The sequence below is a fragment of the Paralichthys olivaceus genome, chromosome 5 (genome assembly GCF_024713975.1).
Source record: "Paralichthys olivaceus isolate ysfri-2021 chromosome 5, ASM2471397v2, whole genome shotgun sequence".
NCBI lineage: Eukaryota > Metazoa > Chordata > Actinopteri > Pleuronectiformes > Paralichthyidae > Paralichthys > Paralichthys olivaceus.
This window is the reverse complement of record NC_091097.1, coordinates 17,917,421-17,939,903: the sequence shown is the minus strand read 5'-3', so window position 1 is coordinate 17,939,903 and position 22,483 is coordinate 17,917,421. Positions and strand designations below refer to the sequence as shown.

The 22,483-nt window shown below is 43.6% G+C and overlaps 3 protein-coding genes across 3 annotated transcripts; 1 reads left to right on the top strand and 2 right to left on the bottom strand.

The window, feature by feature from the left end:
- Positions 1-102: 102 nt before the first annotated feature.
- Positions 103-8,692, top strand: syngr3a (synaptogyrin 3a). The gene is made up of 4 exons (XM_020107666.2): positions 103-322; positions 3,040-3,274; positions 3,690-3,835; positions 4,702-8,692. Exons 1-4 carry the CDS (start codon positions 221-223, stop codon positions 4,909-4,911), a joined length of 693 nt encoding a protein of 230 aa, XP_019963225.1. The 5' UTR covers positions 103-220; the 3' UTR covers positions 4,912-8,692.
- A 967-nt stretch (positions 8,693-9,659) lies between these two features.
- On the bottom strand, positions 9,660-16,640 carry znf598 (zinc finger protein 598). The gene is made up of 12 exons (XM_020106538.2): positions 16,241-16,640; positions 15,222-15,334; positions 14,573-14,702; positions 14,134-14,345; positions 13,812-14,029; positions 13,572-13,671; positions 12,998-13,257; positions 12,767-12,848; positions 11,785-12,677; positions 11,288-11,453; positions 11,035-11,182; positions 9,660-10,850 (listed from the first exon to the last, which is right to left on the bottom strand). Exons 1-12 carry the CDS (start codon positions 16,412-16,414, stop codon positions 10,482-10,484), a joined length of 2,865 nt encoding a protein of 954 aa, XP_019962097.2. The 5' UTR covers positions 16,415-16,640; the 3' UTR covers positions 9,660-10,481.
- A 250-nt stretch (positions 16,641-16,890) lies between these two features.
- slc25a17 (solute carrier family 25 member 17) lies at positions 16,891-22,205 on the bottom strand. The gene is made up of 9 exons (XM_020106541.2): positions 22,042-22,205; positions 21,640-21,700; positions 21,345-21,411; positions 20,916-21,067; positions 20,402-20,518; positions 20,127-20,275; positions 19,115-19,210; positions 18,629-18,711; positions 16,891-18,184 (listed from the first exon to the last, which is right to left on the bottom strand). Exons 1-9 carry the CDS (start codon positions 22,096-22,098, stop codon positions 18,031-18,033), a joined length of 936 nt encoding a protein of 311 aa, XP_019962100.2. The 5' UTR covers positions 22,099-22,205; the 3' UTR covers positions 16,891-18,030.
- Between the last annotated feature and the right edge of the window lie 278 nt (positions 22,206-22,483).

The following is a 22,483-nucleotide window of genomic DNA, read 5'->3' as shown; positions in this document are numbered from 1 at the left end:
GTTACACATTGTGGCTGTAAAATAAACATACAGTCAATCTGTACAGCGCGGGCACGAGCAACCCCCCCCCCCCCCTCTCTACTCACCGCGACCGCCGCCGTGCCCGCGCGCCTCTGGGTGCGCGCATGCAGGACCCGTCCCTACAGCAGCAGCCTGCCGCGGAGCCGTGGAGCCGGGAGCGTGGAGCCGCCAGGAGCGCACCGAGAGAGAGCCACAGAAGATGGACGGAGTGGGATCGTTCGGAGCGGGCCGGACCGGGTCCACCATCGACCCGATCGCCTTCGCCAAACAGCCGCAGACCATCCTCAGAGTGCTGTCATGGGTAGGAGCGCGTTTTTTTTATATATATATATATTTATTTATTGTGGTGCTGCTGTTTATGTGTTTGTGCGCGTCTGTGTGCGTGTGGAAGGGGGGGGGGGTCCTCTGTGTTGTCGTTGCGGTGCCAGACTCGTGACGTGTTCTCACTGCAAACACAAGACCCCGCAAACCCTGGCGCGGTGAATAAGCACCGTGCGTAAAATGGAATGAAACCCAGGAATTGATGCAGAGTATTTATGGATCGGTACAGGGTGTAACCCAGCAGGCCTGGCGGGTATCTGACACCATGACACTGGTTTCCCTACAGATGTTTATTAGCATTGACTCCATCTTCACCTACACGCTTTTGCTTTAACACATTTATCCTGAAGACGCGCAGATGTGCAGCAGAACGGACCCGGGATGGATTGAAAAAGAGAAATTCATATTCAGCAGCCTGCTCGTCCCCGCTGCTGCTGATAATCATTATTTTATTTCTGCATGTAAAACACATTTGCGTTATTGGCCACACACACACACACACACGGTTTTTAATCTCAATCACATTATCAGCTCATATGATTTTTGCCGATTTACCCTGAAACGGTCGTCGTCCGTCACCTCACCTGTGATTGGTCCGCGGACACCATTACGCACGCATGCAGGGGCCGCGCGGAGACGCGTCGTGCCCTGACGTTTGATGTAGCGCGTCACCTTTGGGTGACACGGAGAAGATGTTCCTCTCCAGCACAGATGTCTGAAATGAAACACACACACACAGAGGAGAAGTCACCTCATCCTCATCATGAGCGTCTGTGGTTGGGTTTTATTTGTTCATCATGATCCGGGCTTTGTAGCAGGTGAGGGTGACTAATCACTGAGCCCTCACCACAGTGTCAACACTGCTGCATCAGTGCATATGAACCATGTTGTAGCTGAGCCATGGAGCTTTTTATCATTAGTCTGGTGGTTATAAGGGTCAGAAGTAAAGGCTTTAAAGGTTCCGTGTGTAGCATTTAGTGACATCTAGTGGTGAAGTTGCATGTTGCAGCTGAAGACTCCTCACCTCACCCTCCGCTTCCAAACATGACAGAGAACCTGTGGTAGCCTCAGTTGTCATAAACTCAAAAGGTGTTTAGTTTGTCCAGTCATAGTGGAGAAAAACATGGCGGCCTGCGTAGAGAGGACCCGCTCCTGATGTTAATATAAAGTATTTAAATATAAAGGGCCATTCTAGAGTGAAGAAACAACAGTTTTAGATGAAACACACTAGAAAAAACTGAACCTTTAAATAAAATCCACTAGAGATATTTTCACTTCAACCTCTTATATTCTTATCATGTTGCCAAATCTGCTTTTCTTTTCATTTTCACATCATCCTACACAGAGAGTCTAATTATAAAGTGAATAAAGAAGGTGGAGGGAACGCAAGTGAAATAAAATAAAAGGAACTAAGACAAAAAAGTGCAAATCATTGTACAATGGTTGTGTGAAACAGTAGAGTAATGGTTACCACGTTATCTATTAATAACCGATAAGAATGATAAAAACTGTACTTGTGTAAGATCGTCACTTAATTTCAGTCCAACTGCACCAGATTGCTCAAATTGAATAAATAATACGCACTACACGTTTGGATATGAGTTCCTTAAATGGGTCTGATTCCATCATTTATTACTTGCGAAATCAATGAAAACGTAAAAAAAAAAGTGCTGTATCTGGTAATGACAAAAAAAGCGAAAACAAATTCCTGGATCCTTCCCTGACTCTTATTTTACCCTGACATCCAAGTTTCCTGGTAATCCGTGCAGTAATTGTTGCGTAATCTTGCTTACAAACCTACCAACCAACCAACAGAGTTAAAAAATAAATGACAGAGAAAACAGTCAGTAGTTGACTTTCCCTCGAAGCACTCCCCACATGCTCTCGTGTTTTAAAATCCTGCCATTCTCCTTCCGTTTCGGAGCTTCATCAGCCTGATTCATCAAAAGCACCAGTTTGTGTCTGCTCAGATTATATCCACACATGTGATTAGTTTAAAATGTGGACCTGACATTATCCCATTGTGTGTGTGTGAACCTCCACCATCATATGACCCAAACCCCCAAGTGTGTTCCGTGTGTGTGTGTGTGTGTGTGTGTGTGTGTGTCACATGGCCCTATTCTGCCATGGAGTGTTAGTCAGCTGATCATAGTCAGTGTGTGAGTCCAGAGCAGAGGGAGTGAGAGGACGACAGAGGAGAAACCAGAGAGATCACATGCAGCTATAGGGTTGTTATTGATAAGAATGGAATTTGCTAATGAGGAAAAGTGGTAGAACACAAGCCATAGCAACCTTTATCATGTTTCCTCACTCGGCACACACACACACACACACACACACACACACACACACACACACACACACACACACAGCCTTGGGATGATGTGATTCTTAAGGGGAAGTGAAGCATCCACCTCTTCAGTCAGTCAGAGAGAGAGAGAGAGAGAGAGAGAGAGAGAGAGAGAAGAAATTAGGTTAATGCTTCTGGTCTAAGCCACGCACGCTCTCTCTCTCTCTCTCTCTTTCCTCTCTCTCTCTCTCTCTCTCTCTCTCTCTCTCTCTCTCTCTCTCTCTCTCAGCGCTGCCTCAGTCTTGTTCCCAGTGAGCCTGCCACCGTGTTTTTGTGCCTGTTAAAGAGACAGAAATAAAAGGAGAGAGAGTTCTAAGTTAACGTTCCTCTCTTCTTTCCATCTTCAGATATTTTCCCTGGTGGTCTTCGCCTCCATCGTGAACGAGGGCTATGTCAACATGGGCAGTGAGCGTCTCCACTGCATCTTCAACAAGAACGCAGACGCCTGTAACTACGGCGTGTTCATGGGCCTCGTGGGCCTGCTGGCATGCTCCTTCTTCTTCCTCCTCGACTACAAGTTCTCCTCCATCAGCTCTGTCAAAGACAGGAAGAAGGCCATCATGCTTGAGATTGGCTTCTCAGGTGAGGAGCTGACCACGTGCACTCGGATCTAAAGACACATGCAAAACACAGTTGACAGCAGAGAGCAGCGTTGTCAGTCCCGTGGAAATGTTTCACGATGATTATACTCTCAGTGGGTCAACTTTAGAAACACATAAGCCATAAATAGTCTCCTTTTAAATGCTTGATCAGTTTCAAAGGCTGGATTCAAAGGGATTTCCCCAAAACACGAAGCACACTCACTTCTTTGTTCCAGATGATGCTTTCATGCACGAGAACAAGAGAGATGAAACCTGTAAACGGGCAGATGTCAGACATAAAAGACTATTTTTAATATAGAAAAAGGGAACAACGAGCAGCTTCAGGTGGCTACGACACGAAATACTATACGTAATCATCTTAATTTCTCTTGTAACATGATGTCGTGTTCTGACAGGTTTCTGGACCTTCCTGTACTTTGTAAGTTTCTGTTTCCTGGCCAATCAGTGGTCTCGAACCACGGCTGATGAGCTGCCACTCAACCAGGGGGCGGACGCAGCTCGGGCAGCGATCGCTTTCTCTTTCTTCTCCATAATCACCTGGGTGAGGACATGCAACTACACAAACACACACATATGCAACAATACCAACACATGCAATGAATGGTCACACAGACCTTTGTGGATATAAAATTAAGTTTCAGTCTACTGAGTTATACGAGGTACAAGGTCAGATACTGAGCCTTAGTCGGAAAAAATGAGTTACTACTAAATTAGCTTAAAGTTAAACTACAAGATCTACGTTCAAGGAAGTCAGTAAACTAAACTAATCTAATCTAAACTCTGGGATCAGGAGTTGGACATTCCTTTTTTTACTGAGCTGTTTGACTTTTCAAAGAGAAAAATTAACATAACTTCAAACAAAGGCTCAGGATTAAGGCCTCCTCCTCCTCCTGCTCCTCCTGCTCCTCCTCCTCCTCCTCCTCCACCTCCTCCTCCTCCTCCTCCTCCTCCATCAGTCAGGCCCCTGTCTGATCCATCCATGACCCAAACTGTGACCAGTCATCCACAACTGAATCAATTTAAGTTGAAACTGGTTACGCATCTGCTGAACCACAGTTGCTCTTGTGCACTGCATCTACTTTAAGATTATATCAACATCTTTGTGTTGAAGGGATGGATTTGGACGGACACAAATCATAAAATAAAAACAATTAGCCTAACTAAGTCACCCTCTGCTGGTGATTAGAGAGAACTTAGGTCCCAGGCACGTCCGCATTGGCTTCACTTTCCTGACCCAGAGTTAGAGCCTTTGTTTACAAAAGGCCTACGAGTTAAACAGAGTGAAGCTAGCTGTTTCCACCAGGGGCTGTTGTGTTATTTCATTGAATTAATGTGAGTAGTGCAGTAACGAGAGCAGCTTTTTCTTAACTCTGCCCCTCTCTGTCTCCACCCTGCTGCCCCCTGTAGGCGGGTCTAACGGTGCGTGCGGTCCAGAAGTATCTGCTGGGTACAGACATGACCCTGTTCACCACGGAGCACATGGATGGCGGCGCACCCACCCAGCCGTACCCCTCCAACTCACCAGTAGGCGGAACCACTGAGACCACAGAGACCTACCAGAGCCCACCTTTCACTGAGAACAACGCAGCACCCACATACCAGGTTCCCATTTACTAGAGCTGACAGACCCGATGGTGGAAGAGGAAGCTCGGAGGAAAGGGATGAAAAGTTAAAGAAAAGTCGCTTCCTGTGATGTTACACGTGCAGTTGTTTATGTGTTGATCTGATTTTTCAGTAACTGTTAAAAGTGGCCTCCGCTTCTCCATCTCCTCGTCTTGTTCACGCTCCTTCCTCAACATTCCAGCTTCCTCTGCACTTTTCCGGACCTGCGGTTGTGTTGAACGCAGCGTCCTCGGATCAGAGCAGGTGAAAAGAAATGAAAAAATAAAGAAAAACCAAGAAGTGGAGATATAGAACAGGAGGCCACTTTGCAGTATTCAAACCCTATTTTGGCAAAAGAAAAACAGATGAAGGCATTAACAATTGAGCGACTCCACCACAAAGCAGTGTTAGGTTACTAAATATAGCGCAGAGGGCACTCACATGTGGCACCTTCATTCATCTTCCTCCTTTCATTCATTGAAGCCGTTACGGGGAATGTTTCTTTAGCTTCAGCGTGCTCTGGCCGTTCCTCCCTCGTTCCCTGCTGCAGTGAAACGTGATCATGTGTATTGAATCTGCATGTTTCCAAACTTAGACATCAACTAAGTGCCATACTGTACTGTGCGTCTCAGACAGTGACTTAATTTAGTAGATTTTCACATGCTGTAAAAGAAAAACAAAAAACAATGAAGACAATGTTTTGTGACCAAGTGCAATATCTCACATTCTTATGTAGGTAGGTATGTACTGTAGCGTAGGTAGGCTAGTTACCGCCAGATTAGGTTCAGGCACTGTCTCAAATTACTGACATGTCTTTGAATTGTACTCAAATCTCAGGCAAGTGGGAAATTGTTGATCTAAATTGTTGAGCTTCCCCGGTGAAGTTTGTTGGACGTCAAACAGATTCATCTGCAAAGATTTATGATTTATATATTGTTACGCCATCTTCTCAGTACGTTTTTGTCTTCCTTGGTATTTTGGAGTCCATTGTTCTACAGGAAACCAACATCACAATGCAAACTATTTCTCGATAGCTTCATGCGCTCAAGGGTGAGAGTGAGCTTCATCGAGGATGTCACTTTTCAGTAATATTTCTGTCTCAGGCACGGATGAACTAGTGAACGAGGTGAACCTGAAAAGATTCAGTGCAAGATGATGACAAATAGACATAAAATGGCCGCAACGGGAAAAATAAAGAGACGCGAAAAAACCAAAAGAGGCTAAAGATGACGATAGAGAGATGCAAGACGACCACGACTTTCCCTGTGGGGTCCTGCTCCTGTGCAGGAGGGGGGGAGGCCTTTTTCTGTGTTATCTCAGAATCCATCCATGGTGCCAACGTCTGTGTGTTACAGTATTTGAGACAGTGCCCTGTGTTGAGTGTCGTACGTTCAATTGGGGCAAGTGAGGAGATTCAAGTCAGGTGTGTTTATGTTTACGTTTTAGAAGCTGCCAAACTGCCCTGTGTTCTTATTGCCGTCCTTCGATTACCACGTTACTACTTTGTTGTTAATGTCCATGGGATTTTACGTGATCACAGTGCAAAGGGGCTGGGGGGGGGGGGGGGGGGGGGGGCTTGGGGGGCAACAGATGAGCTTTTATTCTGCGCGGGGTGGGGGGGGGGTCAGGTTGTTGGATCAGTACAGTCTCAGGCAAAAGCAAAAAAAAAAAAAAAAGTTTTACGGCTAATTCATTGATCCTGCAACCCTGCCATTGCGGGAGAGTGGGGGGTAAATTTGTTGCCATGGTGACAGGGGATGGAGTTGGGTCACTAATGATGTTGATAGTAATCATGCCAACTATGTCGGTGTGTAGCAGTGTCTCTTGTGTCGTGGTTCACATACACTCGCCATCAGTGAATATGTATTATCAGTGTGTGTGTGTGTGTGTGTGTGTGTGAGGACGTCCACGTACAAGTGTGTAAGTGCACGTGCGTTAGCGTGCACGAGAGAGACGCGTTGGTCTGCGTGTTTGTGTGAACGAGTGCAGTCAAGTGAACTTTGTGGCGCTTAAAAGTTATTTTCTTGAGCGTGTTTGTCAGAGTTTTGGTGCAGAGGAGGAAATCATGAATCCGTTGGAGCATTCGATAATTTCCACTTAATAAAAATCCTCTTTCTGCCGAATATATTCTATCAGTGTCACAGTCCAACTATCTCAAGCTATGAAATGAAAAGAAATGAGTTTTTCTATGTTTCTTTTTGAATGAAAAGAGCCAAATATGAAACTTGATGTTAAAGTGATATTATTGACCTGTAGAATATCTTGCCTGTTCTTCTATCTGATCCCATGTAGGCGGCGCCCCCTGCTGCCCTGAGTAGGCTCTGCAGCAGTGGGATCGCTGAGGCTCTCCTGAGTTTTCAAAGTAATCACGATTATAATGCATGGAATTGTTGTATAGGACTCATTATATATTGAATACTATGTCATTCTTAAGTTGACTCCAAAGTGTTTTGCAAAGTGAGATTCGCCGGCCAATGACACAGCTGATAGGATTCCCTCTTGTGTTGTATTAATCGCTGATTATCGTCAGAATTGTGCCCAAACAACTTCCTTTTTAGTGATGTTACCTCAAGCCCATGATCTTGTTAATTGCATAAATACATGCACGAGTGTGTACATTTTATTTAGAGGCTCCAGGGGGAAAAAAAACGTCTCCTGATGTGAACTTTAAAATCTCAAATCTGACACCAGAATCCAGGAGCTTGAGCTGCAGGTTGCTTAATTTTCTGTTATGAAAGCTCATAGACACAACGGGAGACAGTGTTTAAAGTAATTCCTTCTAATTAGAGGTTTAGAGTTTGGTCATAAAAGTAAAGAGTTGTTCTGTAGGTAAATGGAGATAAAGCCCTGTCTGTTCTATACTTTGCTAGTTTAATCACTTGAAAGTACTTTTTAGGACAAAGACATGTGAGCATGGTTTTTTTTTGCATTTTATTTCACCTGACTATCTGTGACTGGGTAGTTCAGCGAGTAATCAACTTGAACTGAGGGATATTTCACTTTAAGATTTTGGTTCGGGAAATAGTGCAACACTGGGCGCTGGAATTTTACAGGTCGTGGTTTTAGATTTCCAAATACTTTCAGGTACTCGTGTGTGGTGGTGGGATACTGTTAAATGTATATTGTGCAGTCAAAGGTCTACACTTGTGGCTCTTTACGTTTTCTCCGCGTGATAATGCACTGTTCTTCACAAGCGGATTCTCAGATCTCATGTGTCTGTGTTGGGTCAGTTGTAAAGTCAGGGCCCCTGCACACACATCTTTAATCATTTAATGCATTTAAACTCTTAAATTACCTCAATGTAGTGGTTTGCATCATTAGTGGCTGATTCCTGTCTGGGATTTACATTAAAATTTAAAGCTAAATTAGTGTGATACAGTTTATTTTCCACCCTGAAGAAAAGGAAATCCATTTAAACTCTTTAAATTATATACAAGCATGCTGAAATATGAAAAACCACAAGTGTGGTCCTTTAACTCCTGGGTCATGTTGGGCTGCAAGTAACCAGTTAAATGGTTGGGTGTGACTGGGGTACTGATGGAGGTATTATTGGGGTACTGTCGGGTTGTTTGGGCACCGTCAGGTCAGGTTGTATTATTGTTCTCAGTGCTTCAGTCTTTTCAGTCTGTGTGGTAGATAAAAATAATACAAGCATATGTGTTTTGTGCTCTGGCCCATGTACACTACTGTGGTTATTGGTCGATTGTAAAATACAGTATGTTATTGAAGTAAATGGAACCTGTGTGTGATGATGTCCAAGAATTGGTTTGTCCTGTACTAATGAAAAAAAAAATAATAGTAATTATTTATTAACTAGAATGCACTCTTTGTTGGAAATACTTTGTTTGACCGTCAGCACCGAAATCAAAGCTTTGTGTGACGTTTTGTTCTACTGAGACAAAAAGGTTATGATATGTAGTAAAGCCAGTGCCATCAACTGTGGGGACTCCAGTATAATACAGTTTGTTGATGTTAAAATATCTCCCCCCGTATAACACTGATAATAAAAAAAATTTAACTCCATCGACCAACAAGTGAACACTGATTTTGTGTGCTCCCCCTTTAACATGTTTCTTCTGGGTTGTTTCTTCCTGTTCTGAAGGTGTTTGACCTCTTCAGTGTAAAAATGCTGTGTACAGAGATGTGTGTCACTGTCTATTACCTGAATGTCTCTGGACTGCAGTCTGACCGTCACTCTAAATAAAAAAGAGAACATGTTTTGGACTGCCTGTTTCTGTCCCTGAGTTTCATGTGTGACGTCTGGAACGTTTAGGAAACTTTGACTCGGGATAATCGCTGTAAAAATGTTAAGGGATTATCAGTTGTAGATTTATTTCTGGTATTTAAGGAATGAAGTGAAGATCAGAAAAATTGTTGATGAAATGTCTTTTAATGTAAACAAATGTTCCCTTTTTAAAAATGATAGAGTATGTCTGCAGTTCACTTCAGCTTGTTTTGCTTTCTCCATGCATAATAGGAATTTATGATAATACACACTGCTGCACTACAAACAGCTGATTAGGAAAAAAAGGATGGTACATAGATCATTAAGCATAGAACTAGTGAAACTGATTATTTAACTGCAATTTCTCCTAATCAATCTGTTGATTTTGTCCATAAAACATTAGGCAGCAGTGTCCATCAGTCTCAGGACAAAATGTCTCATTATTATATCTTGGAAACTGAGCTTCATGTCATCATCGTATCCTCGTAAAGTAAATATACACTATTTAAAAAATGTGGAAAACAGGCAAGGACACATGTTCATTGTTTAGGATTTTTAGTTTCCATTTGAAAATTTGTGCAATACTACTTCTCTGATTGATCAGTCCATCAGTCAACTAAATAAACCAGATCCACTGGTGAGTGACATAAACAGAATAAATTAAAATTGTACACAAAATAATAAAAAAATTAAACCGTATACCAAAATTTGTTCCAATTAATCTTTCTTCCTGCCACTCACCCTTTCACATCTCTGACAGGGGACAACCTAGTCACTCAAACACTTTCCTCTCAATGAACCAGCCAACAATTGAAAGCAACTAAACAGCTAAAGTTAAATAAATCTGGAGCTAAAATGTTGAACTGAAGATGTGTTTATTTTGTTATTTGAACAAATCTATACAGAGCCATCAACTCTGATGTTACGAAAACATCAGTTGCTTTTGTCGTCTGTGTAAAAAGCACATGGTACAAAATGTAACTCAATACAATTTTGTATTATGAAGCCGAACATTCTTCAAGTAAAGCCTTAGCTTGTCTTTCATTTAATAAAATGATGGTTGTGGTCAGACAAAGCCAGTGGCAGCCGGAGACGTCCTCAAAGGATGTGAGCTGAAGTAAAAAGCTGAGCTGGAGCGACCCAGTGAAACCATTCACGCAAACTGATAAATACCCTCATCATAAAGTTAAAACGCCATAAACCTTCTTTAATTCATGAGATATAGACCCCGAGCTCCTCCGAGACACGCTCACACAGGAAACAGGCGGCTGTTTTACATACTGGCTTCTGCAGGGCTTTGACATGGCAACAGGAGCCACTGAACATATACCCCATGATGGCAAACGGAGCAGAGGAGGGGCTAGCTAATGATGCGGCTAATCGACTGCAAGGAAGGAAATTCCTCACTGTCCCTGATGTGCAGGGTCTTGTGGGAGTTGAAGTCTTTGCGGGCCAGCACCTGTCTGCAAGTGGGGCACACCTGACATTCCAGCTCAGCTGCTACGTTGGCCACACTGGTTGGCGTCTGCCAGGCGTTCTTCTTGTTCTTGTTTTTCTTTCCTCCTCCAGACTGTTTCTCCAAGGCCTTGCAGTCTGCGTGGGCAGTCAGCAGCTCCTGCTGCTTGCCAGTGTCCGGCAGGAGCACCAGCAGCTCATTGAAGATGCGGTTAAAGTCGTCTCCGAGCAGGTCCTTACAGCTGCAGTGATACTGAGCTGCTGATACCACACCCTGCGAATAAAGAGAGTTTCAAGCTTTCAAACCAAGGTTTGACTTTTTTTGGAAGGTTTCTGTTCTAAACTCTAGAGTTCATTCGTTGACATAATTATTGATGTTCAATTTAAAAATACACAGTTCCAGGAGATACGTTTGTGATTAATAGATGAGAGTTCAACATCTTAAAGACTTCTCTTACTTGTCTGAACTGTGCAGAGTAGTTTTTAAACTGGTTGAACTTTGACTCGTCGTTGTGGAGGTACATCCTAATGGACTGGATGAGCTCCAGATTTCTCTGGTGGAAGTCTTCGGGCACTAGGTAACCGCTGCTTGACACCTTGGGCGGCCTGGAGGGACAAAATACACAAGTAAAACACATTTTGTAACAGAGCAGGGAACAGGGTCAATGGTTTTATCACCAAAATCTAGATTTGTTAAACACAAACACTTACAGGTTGACTGCAGAAGGAGCAGGCTCTACCACATTGCTGTTGAGGGGGATCCCAGTGAAGCCTGGTGGAGGCTTAGGACCTGAGAGTCCCAGACCAGGTGGAGGTGGGGGCATTGTGGAGGATGAGGCAGGAGCTGAGGCCTTCATCGGGAAGGAGGACTTGAAGCCTGACAGGTAAAACACTGAGTGAGCTCCAACTTTGATCAACTCCTAGTGAATAAGTCAATGGGTGCGCTCCTTACGCGGACCTGGTTTTCACTGCATTTTAAATTTGGCTCACAAGACAACTCATACGTATGCAAACCTGAATGGACTCTGACAGGCAGCAAAATATGTGTGAACAGCATTGTTCATTCACAGCATCTTTACAAGTAGCTGATGTTAGATTATCTGTGATTAGAAATTGAATGTAATACCCACTATGCCCTGACCTATAACTGATTTTTTAAACAAAAGATAACAATAGAATATTGAAGATAAAAGCAGGTTGTGCTGTACCTGGAGGAGGCTTCTTTGTCATGAGAGCAGGAAACTCTTCCTCTTGTTGAAGAGGAGGGTCTGTGCAGGGAGGAGGGGTTACTGCAGTTGTCTCCTTACTAATGGGTGGTGATTTCTCAGCGTGGCCATTTGTCAATCCGCTCATCAGTGCCGCTGTCACAGAGCTAGAAAGCAGTTTGTTACAGTTTTTCTCAGGGACGTTCTCCTTCTGTGCAGCCGTTTCCACAGAGATTGTATTTACAGGTGTCGTCACGGTTGAAGATACAGACGAGGAGGGAGCAGCTGTGTTCTTCTGCTGTTTTTTCTTCTTGCTGGCTTTGGAGGTAGAGACATCAGTGTTGGGGGTCAGGTTTGAAGTGCTGGAGGTCACGGTGGAGGGTTTGCTGTTGCTGTTGCTGCTGCTGTTGCTGTTGCCTCCTTTAACGGTGAGCAGAGAGGAGATATCCAACATGGTGGGCACTGAGCGGAACTCCTGCTGCGTCAATCCTCCGCTCTCATCATCTGAGGAAAGAGGAGGTGCTGCCTTCCCAATCTCCCCTACTTTCTTTTTCCTCCGTGAAGACAATGAAGCTGAGGAGGAGAGGAGCTGAGGGCCAGAGGAAGCAGATGGGAGGGGAGGGGTGTGTCTGGTGGAAGGTGGAAGATGAATGACGGGTTTAGCTGCAGCAGTCTTGCTGGACCAAGCAGACTTGGTGCCTGCTGTGGGTTTGAGGGGGCGCACTTTGGACACAAGAGCAGGAAAATCCTCCTCTTGGAAAGAGGAATTCTTCTTAGGTGGTGCAGAGTAAGCCGGGGTCATGAGGGATGTCACAGCAACAGCTGACAGGCTCGGAAAATCATCTTCCTTCAAAGCTGCAGGGGCTGCTGGAACTGCTACAGGAGCAGGCTTTACACTGGAGGGAGACACACAACAAGAGATATTGAATTTTTCAGCTCACTAAAGTAAGTTGACTTTTTTTTTGTACTGTGTATTAAACATTACATGGCTGCTGCTGCTGCAGCTGTGGCTCCCAAAACTGGAAAGTCATCCTCTTCTCCTGGATTACTGCTCTTCATTGTTCTGACTGTCAAAGTGGAAACATTAAAAGTGTCAGAATCACTAACTTTGACGACATGAACACACAAAAACTAGGACAAGCACTTAAACATTAGCTAAGTCAGTAAAGTGGTCCCAGATCTTTAGATCTGACTGTGTATGTTTAACTTTTGTCACCTGGAGGTTTGATTGTTGGTTTGATGGGTCCGTTCCTGTGTCTGGGCTCTTCTAGTTCTGTTCTCTCCATTCTCTCCATTCTCTCTGTCCTCTCCGTCCTCTCCATCCTCTCCATCCTCTCTGTCCTCTCCGTCCTCTCCGTCCTCTCTTCTCTGCAGTGTTTGGGAGTGCTCCTCTCCTGCACCTGCCCTCTCTCCTCCTGTCGACGCATCGCCATGGAGGCCCTCATAGCAGCTTCCATCTGCCTGTCCTCTTCCTCTCTGCACGGACAAACACACATTTACAGTCATTTGCAGCAACGAGCATGACACATATGCACAAGGACTGAAAATGGGCAAGAAACCACTTCCAACAGCAAGTAAAATGTGGAAGATTACAGTCATACAATACAGTGAAGCCTTCAGTGAATGACAAGTGCTGCACAGAGGCAAATACAAAACACACACAGATAGAATGTGAGCAAGTGTATGAAAGAGACGATGTTGTGTGAACATTAAATATTTTCCATGATCTTTTTTAGACTATGGCACCTGATGCTTGTGTATTAGACACAGAACTGATCATTTAGACTCACCGGGAATATCTCCAGCTCTTCTGTCCCCCTCCCCCATGAGGCCTTCCTCTCCCTCCTCGATTGTGACGCATCTCCTCATAGTCCTCTCCTGTCATCACACCTGAGGATATATGCACCCTCCTTTTATTTCACATTCATTGCCTCCATAATACAGTTGTATTAACAATAATCCCATTGAAATGTGAGGTACTGTGATTAGTGTAAAGTCTCCAAACAAAAAACACCTCAATCCTCACCAACCTTCATTTCTCCTCTGCTGCCTCGGGGCGTAGTTGAACTGCAGGTCGATGTGGCGGTTCTGTCGAGCCTCTGCCCGGTTCTTGCTGTGTGCTGCAGCCTTGTGGGCCTTGTAGTCGATCTCAGTGCGGAATGCATGGGTGAACTGTTCTGAGGCACAGCGACCTTCCTCACACAGATAGTGACTTACTCTGAAGTGCTCGCTCAAGTACTGGTAATCACTGTCGGCGGTGAAAAGTTAAATTATAAATAAACAGGCTTTCACCATTCTGCCTGTCAGTTGATGATTCATGACCAAACGGGTTTGTAAAACAGCAATACACACCTGTAGTATTCCTGAGAACCGTCTGCATCGCAGAAGTGGCAGAAGTAGTGGTCCCTGCGCAAGTGTTTCAGCAGCTCGTCATTATCGAGGTATCGGTCATCGCAGAACTTGCAGAGCGGGTGTCCTCGGTGACTGGTGTCGTCTGGGTCTCCATGTGCTCTATGACGTGCCAGTTCCTTACGGTTGTACCACTTCCGTTCATGGGAGAAGATCTGGTGGGAGAATTTTAGGAATAAGGGTCTGACAGCTCTTTTTTTTTCTTTAATGAGAAAACACATCTAGGTTCACCTGGCCTAGGAACTGCAATATTCACAATACTCTAAAAATATATACTTTTAAATATCTGATGAGTGATATATGGATGTAAAATGGCCCTTAACAGTTCTAATGAGTTCGAATAACTAGTATTTATACACATCTTGGCACTGTAAAGACTAACCTTCAGGTGCTTTGTGCAGAGCTTGCAGCAGAAGAGCTCATGCTGCTTCCTCATGTGCTGCTCTAGCTCCTCAAACCTGGCAAAGACCTTGGGCTCTGGACAGCGGACACACTCTGACAACAGCAGATGCCTGAGAAAACACACGACTTGTGATAAGCAGCTAATCCAAACCTATTCCAAAGTTTCTGGTAAAATGGTGAAAGAACTCAAAAAAGCCAGTTATATACGAGAGCAAGAAAAGTCAAACAAAAATAGTGTCAATTATAATTTCAGAGTATGTATAGACACAGGCTGTCTGTGAGGCAAACAAAAACATGAATACTTGCTGAATGCAAGATTTGGTAAAAATACAAGTAGTAGCTGTTGTAATATGGAAACAGGAGGAGAGGTAATAGAAAATAGAGCACATCATGAAATAGTATCATGAGGAGACAATGCTGGAGGCATTTCCCGATTCACGCTGCTACTTTTAGTCGCTCTGTTTCTGTGCGTCATTGAATATCTTTCCACCAAGATTTATCAATCAGACTCCTGCATGCTCCAGATGAAAAAAAAGGTGCTTTTGAGAGCCAATGAAGTCTGACATATGTCTTCTCACATACAGCCCCTCTGAAGAATTAAGTCTGAAAACAATGGGGCAGAACAGCACCTGAACTGAGCATAGATCCTCTCGTCCCCAAAGTAGATGTCGTGCGTCTTCTCACACGGAAACTGGTGGTAGGGCAGAGACGAGAAGGCCTGCAGTTTTTTCACAAACACCACCTGAGAGCAACATGACAGTCAGGAAGAACACGAGAAAGGCTGAACATCAAACTGTGGAAGCAGTGGTTAAAACAGAGGCCGCGGTGCACGGTTGAAACAATAACTTATATCCTGAGACAGGTTTCGTAACGGGAAAGTTGAGACCCTCCTCGTGTACCACTGCTATCTCACCCCAGCATTATGTAACGTGTAGAGAACCCAGTGGAATTGTGGGAATGCTTTCACTGTGTAAAGCCCAGAGGGGAAAGAGAGACACTCACACACATACACACACACACTCTTTCTCTATACACAGCTCTCAGTTTCGATTCTGTGAAGTTGATCACAGGAGGGAGTGGCACAGTTTGGCCACGTTATGTGACACTGTCCACCTGAACTGGGCACGAGCTAAAGTCCACTTATCCGACTCTGAATGACACATGTCCGAGTCCCGGAAGTAAAGGCCAGCTGACACAGTCACAGGTTTCTTACGTGCAGAGGCCGAGAGGCAGCATGAACCGCGGCTAACGTGGGAGTTGACAGCTGACATCGACACAGGAGTTAATTCATTGACACATTAAAGACAAGCGATCAAAGTAACACACGGTCAACTTCTCACGTGGGTTTACTTCATTGAAAACTCCCCTGGACTTTACGTGGAGCTCGCTAGCTAGCCCACATTGATGGAAATACCAGTGCTAGCTAGCTAAGCTAAGCTAACCAGCGAGAAATCAGTTAGTAGCAGACGCCGCTGTTTTCAAAAACACATAAATCATCAGTGGTTTCCATTTGTATTTAACCCAACTGAGACTGGACCCTTCGAATTCTGCTGTTTTTCCCTCTTTAATCAAAACCAGGGCAGTCTGCGGCCTACGTAGCACGAGCCGGGGCTCCGTCCCCGGGCCACAGTGGCGGAGCGACACCCACCTTGTCGAGCTCCTCCCGGCAGACGGCGCAGTACTTCTGCTCGCACAGCGCCCGCATCTTGGTGGAGCAGCGGTAACACACCGGGTGGTCGCACTTCCCCAGGGCGAAGATGTCGACCTCTTGGCAGCACAGCACGCAGTGCTTCTCCGTCTCCTTCGCGGGTGTGGGAGCCATGTCGGTGGGGAGGGAAAAAGAAAAGGCGCAGATCGACCTCGGACTGTTTGTTATTGCGGAGAGAGACGCGGCCGCTGCGATTCTTACGTAATTCTGAAAGGCTGCCGCTGCCGCCGCGTCACGCAGCTCACGTCGATGTCAGAGGTGTAAATCATGTGGATGGACCCGGCTCCTGTGTTTAGACCTGTCCGGCTGCTGTGAGTCTGTGTCTGCGTGGTCCACGTGTGTAGCACAGGGAGGACCGGTGCTCACTGTACTGAGAGAAATATGAACTTCTAACAGGCCTGAAAGTAAAGAGAAGGTGTATATATATGTATATATCTATATATATAGATGATCACCCTTTCTAGTAAATTACATTCAAACAATACAATTACACATGTGTTGCTTTTTGCTCTTTAATGGATAGTTCTGTTCTGTTTGTTTAATTTTCCCTTTGATCACCATGACATGAAAGGTCTGTTTTAAAAAAAAAAATCTTTTACAGAAAAAGGAAACAGTCGTCTGATGGCACGTCTACATCCACAGTCTGCATCTGGTCAGTCGGACTAATTACGGAATGGATGTCATATTAATGAAAGTCTCAAATAGAAAAACCGGAGCCCCTTTAATACTGAGTGTCAGCATCGAGCCTAGACAACATTTGATTGTTCTTGATTTTGTGCAGATTTAAGACGACTGGTCAAACGTTTGGCCACAGGTGCAAACAACAGGACTTCTGTAGCAACAGTCCAGACAATACTCGATTCCACAATATCTGCACAGAACCAGAGGTTTTCTGGAGCACGTCTTCCCGCAGACACACGCTCCCAGCGGAGTCCAAACCTTGTTGTTTGAGCTTCATTTCCGATGGGTTCATATCAGATAAGTCTAATGTTGCCAGAATAGAGCAATAAAATAATGACTCTGGAAGAATGTGTCCTGACGAGGCTGCAGCACCCTCCACTCTCAAGGGGCTGTAACTGCAAGGAGAAAAACATTTACCAAAAACAAACCCTTTATTTTCCAGATTAACATTGATCTTACCTCAGACTGTGTTCACACCACAGACTGTATATAAAGAGGTTCACACACTCACTCACAATCTGAACTGACATGAATAAAAAAACTCAAAAATAAAACCCCTGTCTGCACAACATGCACCCAGACAACTAAAGAATGTACAATACAGTAAACTGTGGAGTGAGACATGGCTTCAGTATCAGTGGAAATGAATTGGTCCCTAAATGACCACAGGCCAGTTCAGTAGGACCCAAACTCTCAGACAAGGGAAATAAAGTCAGTGTCTTTGCAGATGATCTTGTTTTGCTGTTAAAGTCGAAAACAGCTGAACATTTGACAGATTTAGTAAAACTTGAGCAGATTTATAGGAGAAAAGATCCAGATCCCAGGAAAATACATTAAAATATTGGATCTATGAACCAGCACTGCACCATACACACATTTAACAGCCACATCTACACGGTGGACAGATTATCTGATAATGACTATGATAAAATAATATGTTTTCCAGTGTCATGTGACAGATTTCCTTGACCTCACCATCATAAGCAGTGATTCATGCAGTTAGTCAGTGCTTTAATGCAGTCAAGTGTTAGCGGTTGTGAAGCGTCTTGCTAGCGCCTCTTGTAGTTGCTGTGGCTCAGTCCCATGACGCTGAAGGTACAGTAGGTAATCTTCTCGTACAGAAGGAACATGAGGGCAGCGGTCAGCACAGTCTGCAGCAGCTTTGCCTCCAGGCCTTTAAACAGACCCAACGTTCCGTACTTCCTGCAGCAGAGAATCAGTGTCACAGCACATTGTCAGAAGGCCGTGAGGGCAAGTTCTCCGCCATGTGTTTTCTAGAACTGAGCTACTCTCAAATAATGTCGAAAAAAAATAGGTTAGTTAGTGCAATGTGAAGCCTGATTTGAGAGACACACCCAGCTCATTAATAGTTTAGTTTGTTCATTCTCAGCCAGATTATCTGAAACCAAACAGTTCTTGTCTGAATATGTGAAAAGCAGGTTTGAGACATTTAACCAAGTGCTTTTCTACATCTGATATTAAATTCCTTGCTTTGGAACAGCTAGGTGTGTTCAACATTGCATAATGAACAGTATACAGGTCAAATAAGGAGAGGTAATTGACATGAGACTAAATAAAATGTACAAACATAAATATGTAATCTGCATGTGTGTGTTTGTTTGTGTGTGTGTGTGTGTGTGTACCAACCTGACTCTATTGACCAGGAGACACTTGATAGACCTGAGACTGGACAGGATTTTTGACTCGTCTGTTGACTGGTATTGTCCAAACTGTGGTAAATGGAGAAAATATGAAAAACTGTAAAGCTAAAAATCTGTATATAAAAATGGACAAAGCATCTCCACATCCTCCTGCTATCCAAAACATGAAGCCAAAATATCTCTGGACATGATCACTGCCATCTTGTGTATTTGGAGCCAGGAACATTTGGATGGAGCCGATACACAGGCTTGACTAATCGTAAGTCATCCTCGGCCGTCACTCATCATTTCGCCCTATTTTCATATAATCAGATAAGTAAAAACAAACTTCCAAAAATAAACACTTGACCAAACATCAGTGTGATAGGAACTACGTGAAATAACAAAGTTCGGGATCATTCATGTCGTCCATCTTTATAAACAGTCTGTAACATGCACACAGACGCACACATATAACACACAAAGAACCTACCCTGAGGATGGACTGTATAGTCTGCAGTGGGTATGTAACAGTGGTGGCCACAGCTTTGGCCACAGCGCCAATGATGAAGACTTCAATGGACGACAGCTTTGGAGGGAAAAAGAAAACTCGTTACATCCTGAAAGAGAACAGAGCTCAGACCACCTGGGAAAACGACAAAGAAACAGTCTCTGCTCCTTCACTGCTTTCATCAGATTGTCCTCACCTAATGTATTTATCATCAAATGCTGCTGTAGCCAATGAAAATGTCAAAATGTAAACGACTCGTTACATTTGCGTCTACGTTCCCTCTCACCTCTGTTTAATCCAAACAGAAAGTCATGTGAGAATCACCATGTCGACACATATCGAGCGTCTACTCATCCAGATAATAGGATGACCTGAAGTAACCTTTCTCTACTTTTCTAGAGGTGTATATGTGCAGTTTTACAAACATCTCTTAAATATTAACTGTATTATTGGTATTATTATTATTATTATTATAGGTTGACATGTTTAGTGAGTCCATCAGCTGAAGAAACAGTGGATGAGAGTCCGAAAATGCCCAAATTTGCTTCACTTGAGGTGAAGTAATCTGATTCCACTCCTAAACGAAGTTGATGATGAATATGAGAATATCTGTATGTATTAAACATATTTAGGACTTAACATATATCATTCATATTTTATGTTGATATTTACAGTACATTTATTTTAAATTCACTCTTGTTACTGTGCAGTTATCTTTGCAGATTCATGTTACAAACATTTAGTATCACTCCCCAAAATATTTATTTTCAGTATTTGTGCACTTAAGTTAAATCATCTATAGATATGGGATGAGTGATAAAAGCATTAAACTGTAATTTTTCAGTTCATATTTCCTCCTCCTCCCTGCATCTGGACTTTCTTGGCCACCATTTCTTCTTCCAGCCCACTTCTCTGATTCCAACACACTTCTCTTTCCTTCAGATGCCTCAGTCCTCCTACCCCTCTCTACTGTTTCTGTCCGTTTCTCTCTCACCTCCCTGGGAGCTCCTCTCTTCAGATGCCTCTTCAGCCCCTCATAAATCATGAACTGGATGGCAGGGTTCAGCACCAGCAGCAGGGATGGGAAGGTCCCATTCCACAAAGCTCCTACGCCCTCCTGGCGGACAATCTGCACAAACGCATCTGCAAAAGCAAAAAAACAAACAGTAGGAAATAATGAAAGGACAAGATGTAAAACTAGGTCATCATCATGTGTTTGGTGAATAAATGCAAATGAATTCTAAGAACATATAGACAATGTCCATTTACCCAAAATGCCGGAGTAGTTGGTGGTCCGGATGTCTGCATTGCGAAACTTGGAACCCTGAAGCTTCAGTCTGGTGTTGACCACCCACAGGGGTGTGGTGACGAGAACATTTATAATACCTGAAACACCAGAAACAAAGCAAACATTTGTAAATCTGGTAATATTGAGTAAACACAGAATGCAATGTGGGTGACACAATTAAGAAGGCTAGCCCTTATCTCTCTACACCATCACATTTGCAAGATAGATTATTAGGATTTCATCTGATGTCTTGAGTTATTAAAACTATTTTTGAACCTCTGCTGAGGAGGTTATGGTTTCATTGCTGTCTTGAAACTTGATGGAAGGCGGATCCAGGAATTTCTTTTTCGCTTTGTTTAATGTTGCATGTTTTTCCTGTTTAATTCACCTGTTCATAATATCTATGAACAGGTGAATTAAAGTGGCCAAACAGCCCTGGCGGAGGTATGTGCTCTCCGATTGCCCTTCTAGTTGTACCTGTAAGGACCTTCTCACCTGCAGTGATGCCTATGATTAAGTCAGTACTGGGGGCTGACTGTTTTCCCCTCAGCCAGCTCGCCTTCAGGGTATGGAAGCAGTAGAAGTAGACAAAGTTGGAGCAGCACAGGCTGCAGATGACGGGGAACCAGCCTCTGTACGGAGCCAGACTAGAAAACACAAGAACACATCTCAGACTCCGTCTTAAACTCCCTTTAGGATGCGTTTTCTGGTGTTGTGCAAAATGATTTCAAAAGAAGTCACGCTACCAAACCACTATAGGCCTGAAAGGGGTTTTAAAAGACAGCGTGACCAAACGTTACCATAAGGTTCAACAAGCTGTTATTTGTTGGACATGAAAATGTTCAACCTTTGTGTCGGCATTTGTAGTATTTAAAAAAGTGATGTGTTTTACATTTAGTGAAAAATGTGATTATTCCCACTCACAGTCCTTCTTCTTTGACAATTTCTGCCAAAATGGCTGGAGTTGATCTGGCCTTTCTGTTTTCATCCACTGAACAAAAACCAAAAACAAGTTGTTTTGAGAAAAAGCATTAGCCAGATTATTTTAATTTCTGTTAAAAAAAAAAGAGACGGAGTTGAAGATACAATACAATAATCCTTTATGGGGTAATTTGCCACAATAACACTAAAGATAATACAAAATAATACAACGTGAACCAAATATAAATAGTGTAACATGGCACAGATAGAAAAAGGGTATTTCTGTTATTGTGCTCACCTTGCAGCCGTAGTCTGGCAGTATCAAGAGGGAAGAATACTGTCATTGCAGTCACGCTTCCCTGGAACAGGTAACTGTCAGTTGTGCAACACTAATACTTGTACAAACACCAAATATAAACAATCTCATAATTGAAATCGGTTCGAGTCTCTATAGCAGAAGATATCGTGTTTTCTCATTTCACCATATGGCACTGTTCAATTCGGCAGGTTAGGCAGATTAGGAGTCACAGCTGCTGATGCCGAACACAAGGCTGATGTGAGCGCTTGTATTGCGACACAGCATCCGGCGCCGTCGTTTTCGAAATCATGAGAATTCGCTGTATTTTGAGTGGAGTTTGGTTTGGCAGATTAAAAAAAAAAGGGCTTAGATCGAACACAGAGAAAGTTGATGTGAACTCACCACAGCTCCAGACACAGCATGGACCAAACTCTCATAGGAGAAAACCCCAGCAGACATCTTCACCTAGTTTGGTTTGAATCCTTCAAAGTGTTTCCCTGACTCTTGTTTCTGTCTCACTCCTGCTCCGCTCACTTCCTAGTGTCTGACTGACTGGTTGGATTATGGGTAATGTAGTTCTCTTGGCATTCAAGAGAACTACATTAAAACTGAAAACAAACAGAGCACTGAAGAGGTGATCCCCACATTTGAATTGATTAGATCTGACCAGCACAAAGTGAAAAATTAGGTTTTTAGAATAATAATTACAACAATAATGGAGCAGTAATTACTGAAAGAGAAAAGATAGACAGATGAATGGATATCTCCAACAATAACTGTTTACATGTGTTATATTTGATCTGCATGGTGCTGCCACTTTATTCTGTGTTGAGCAATACAGTAG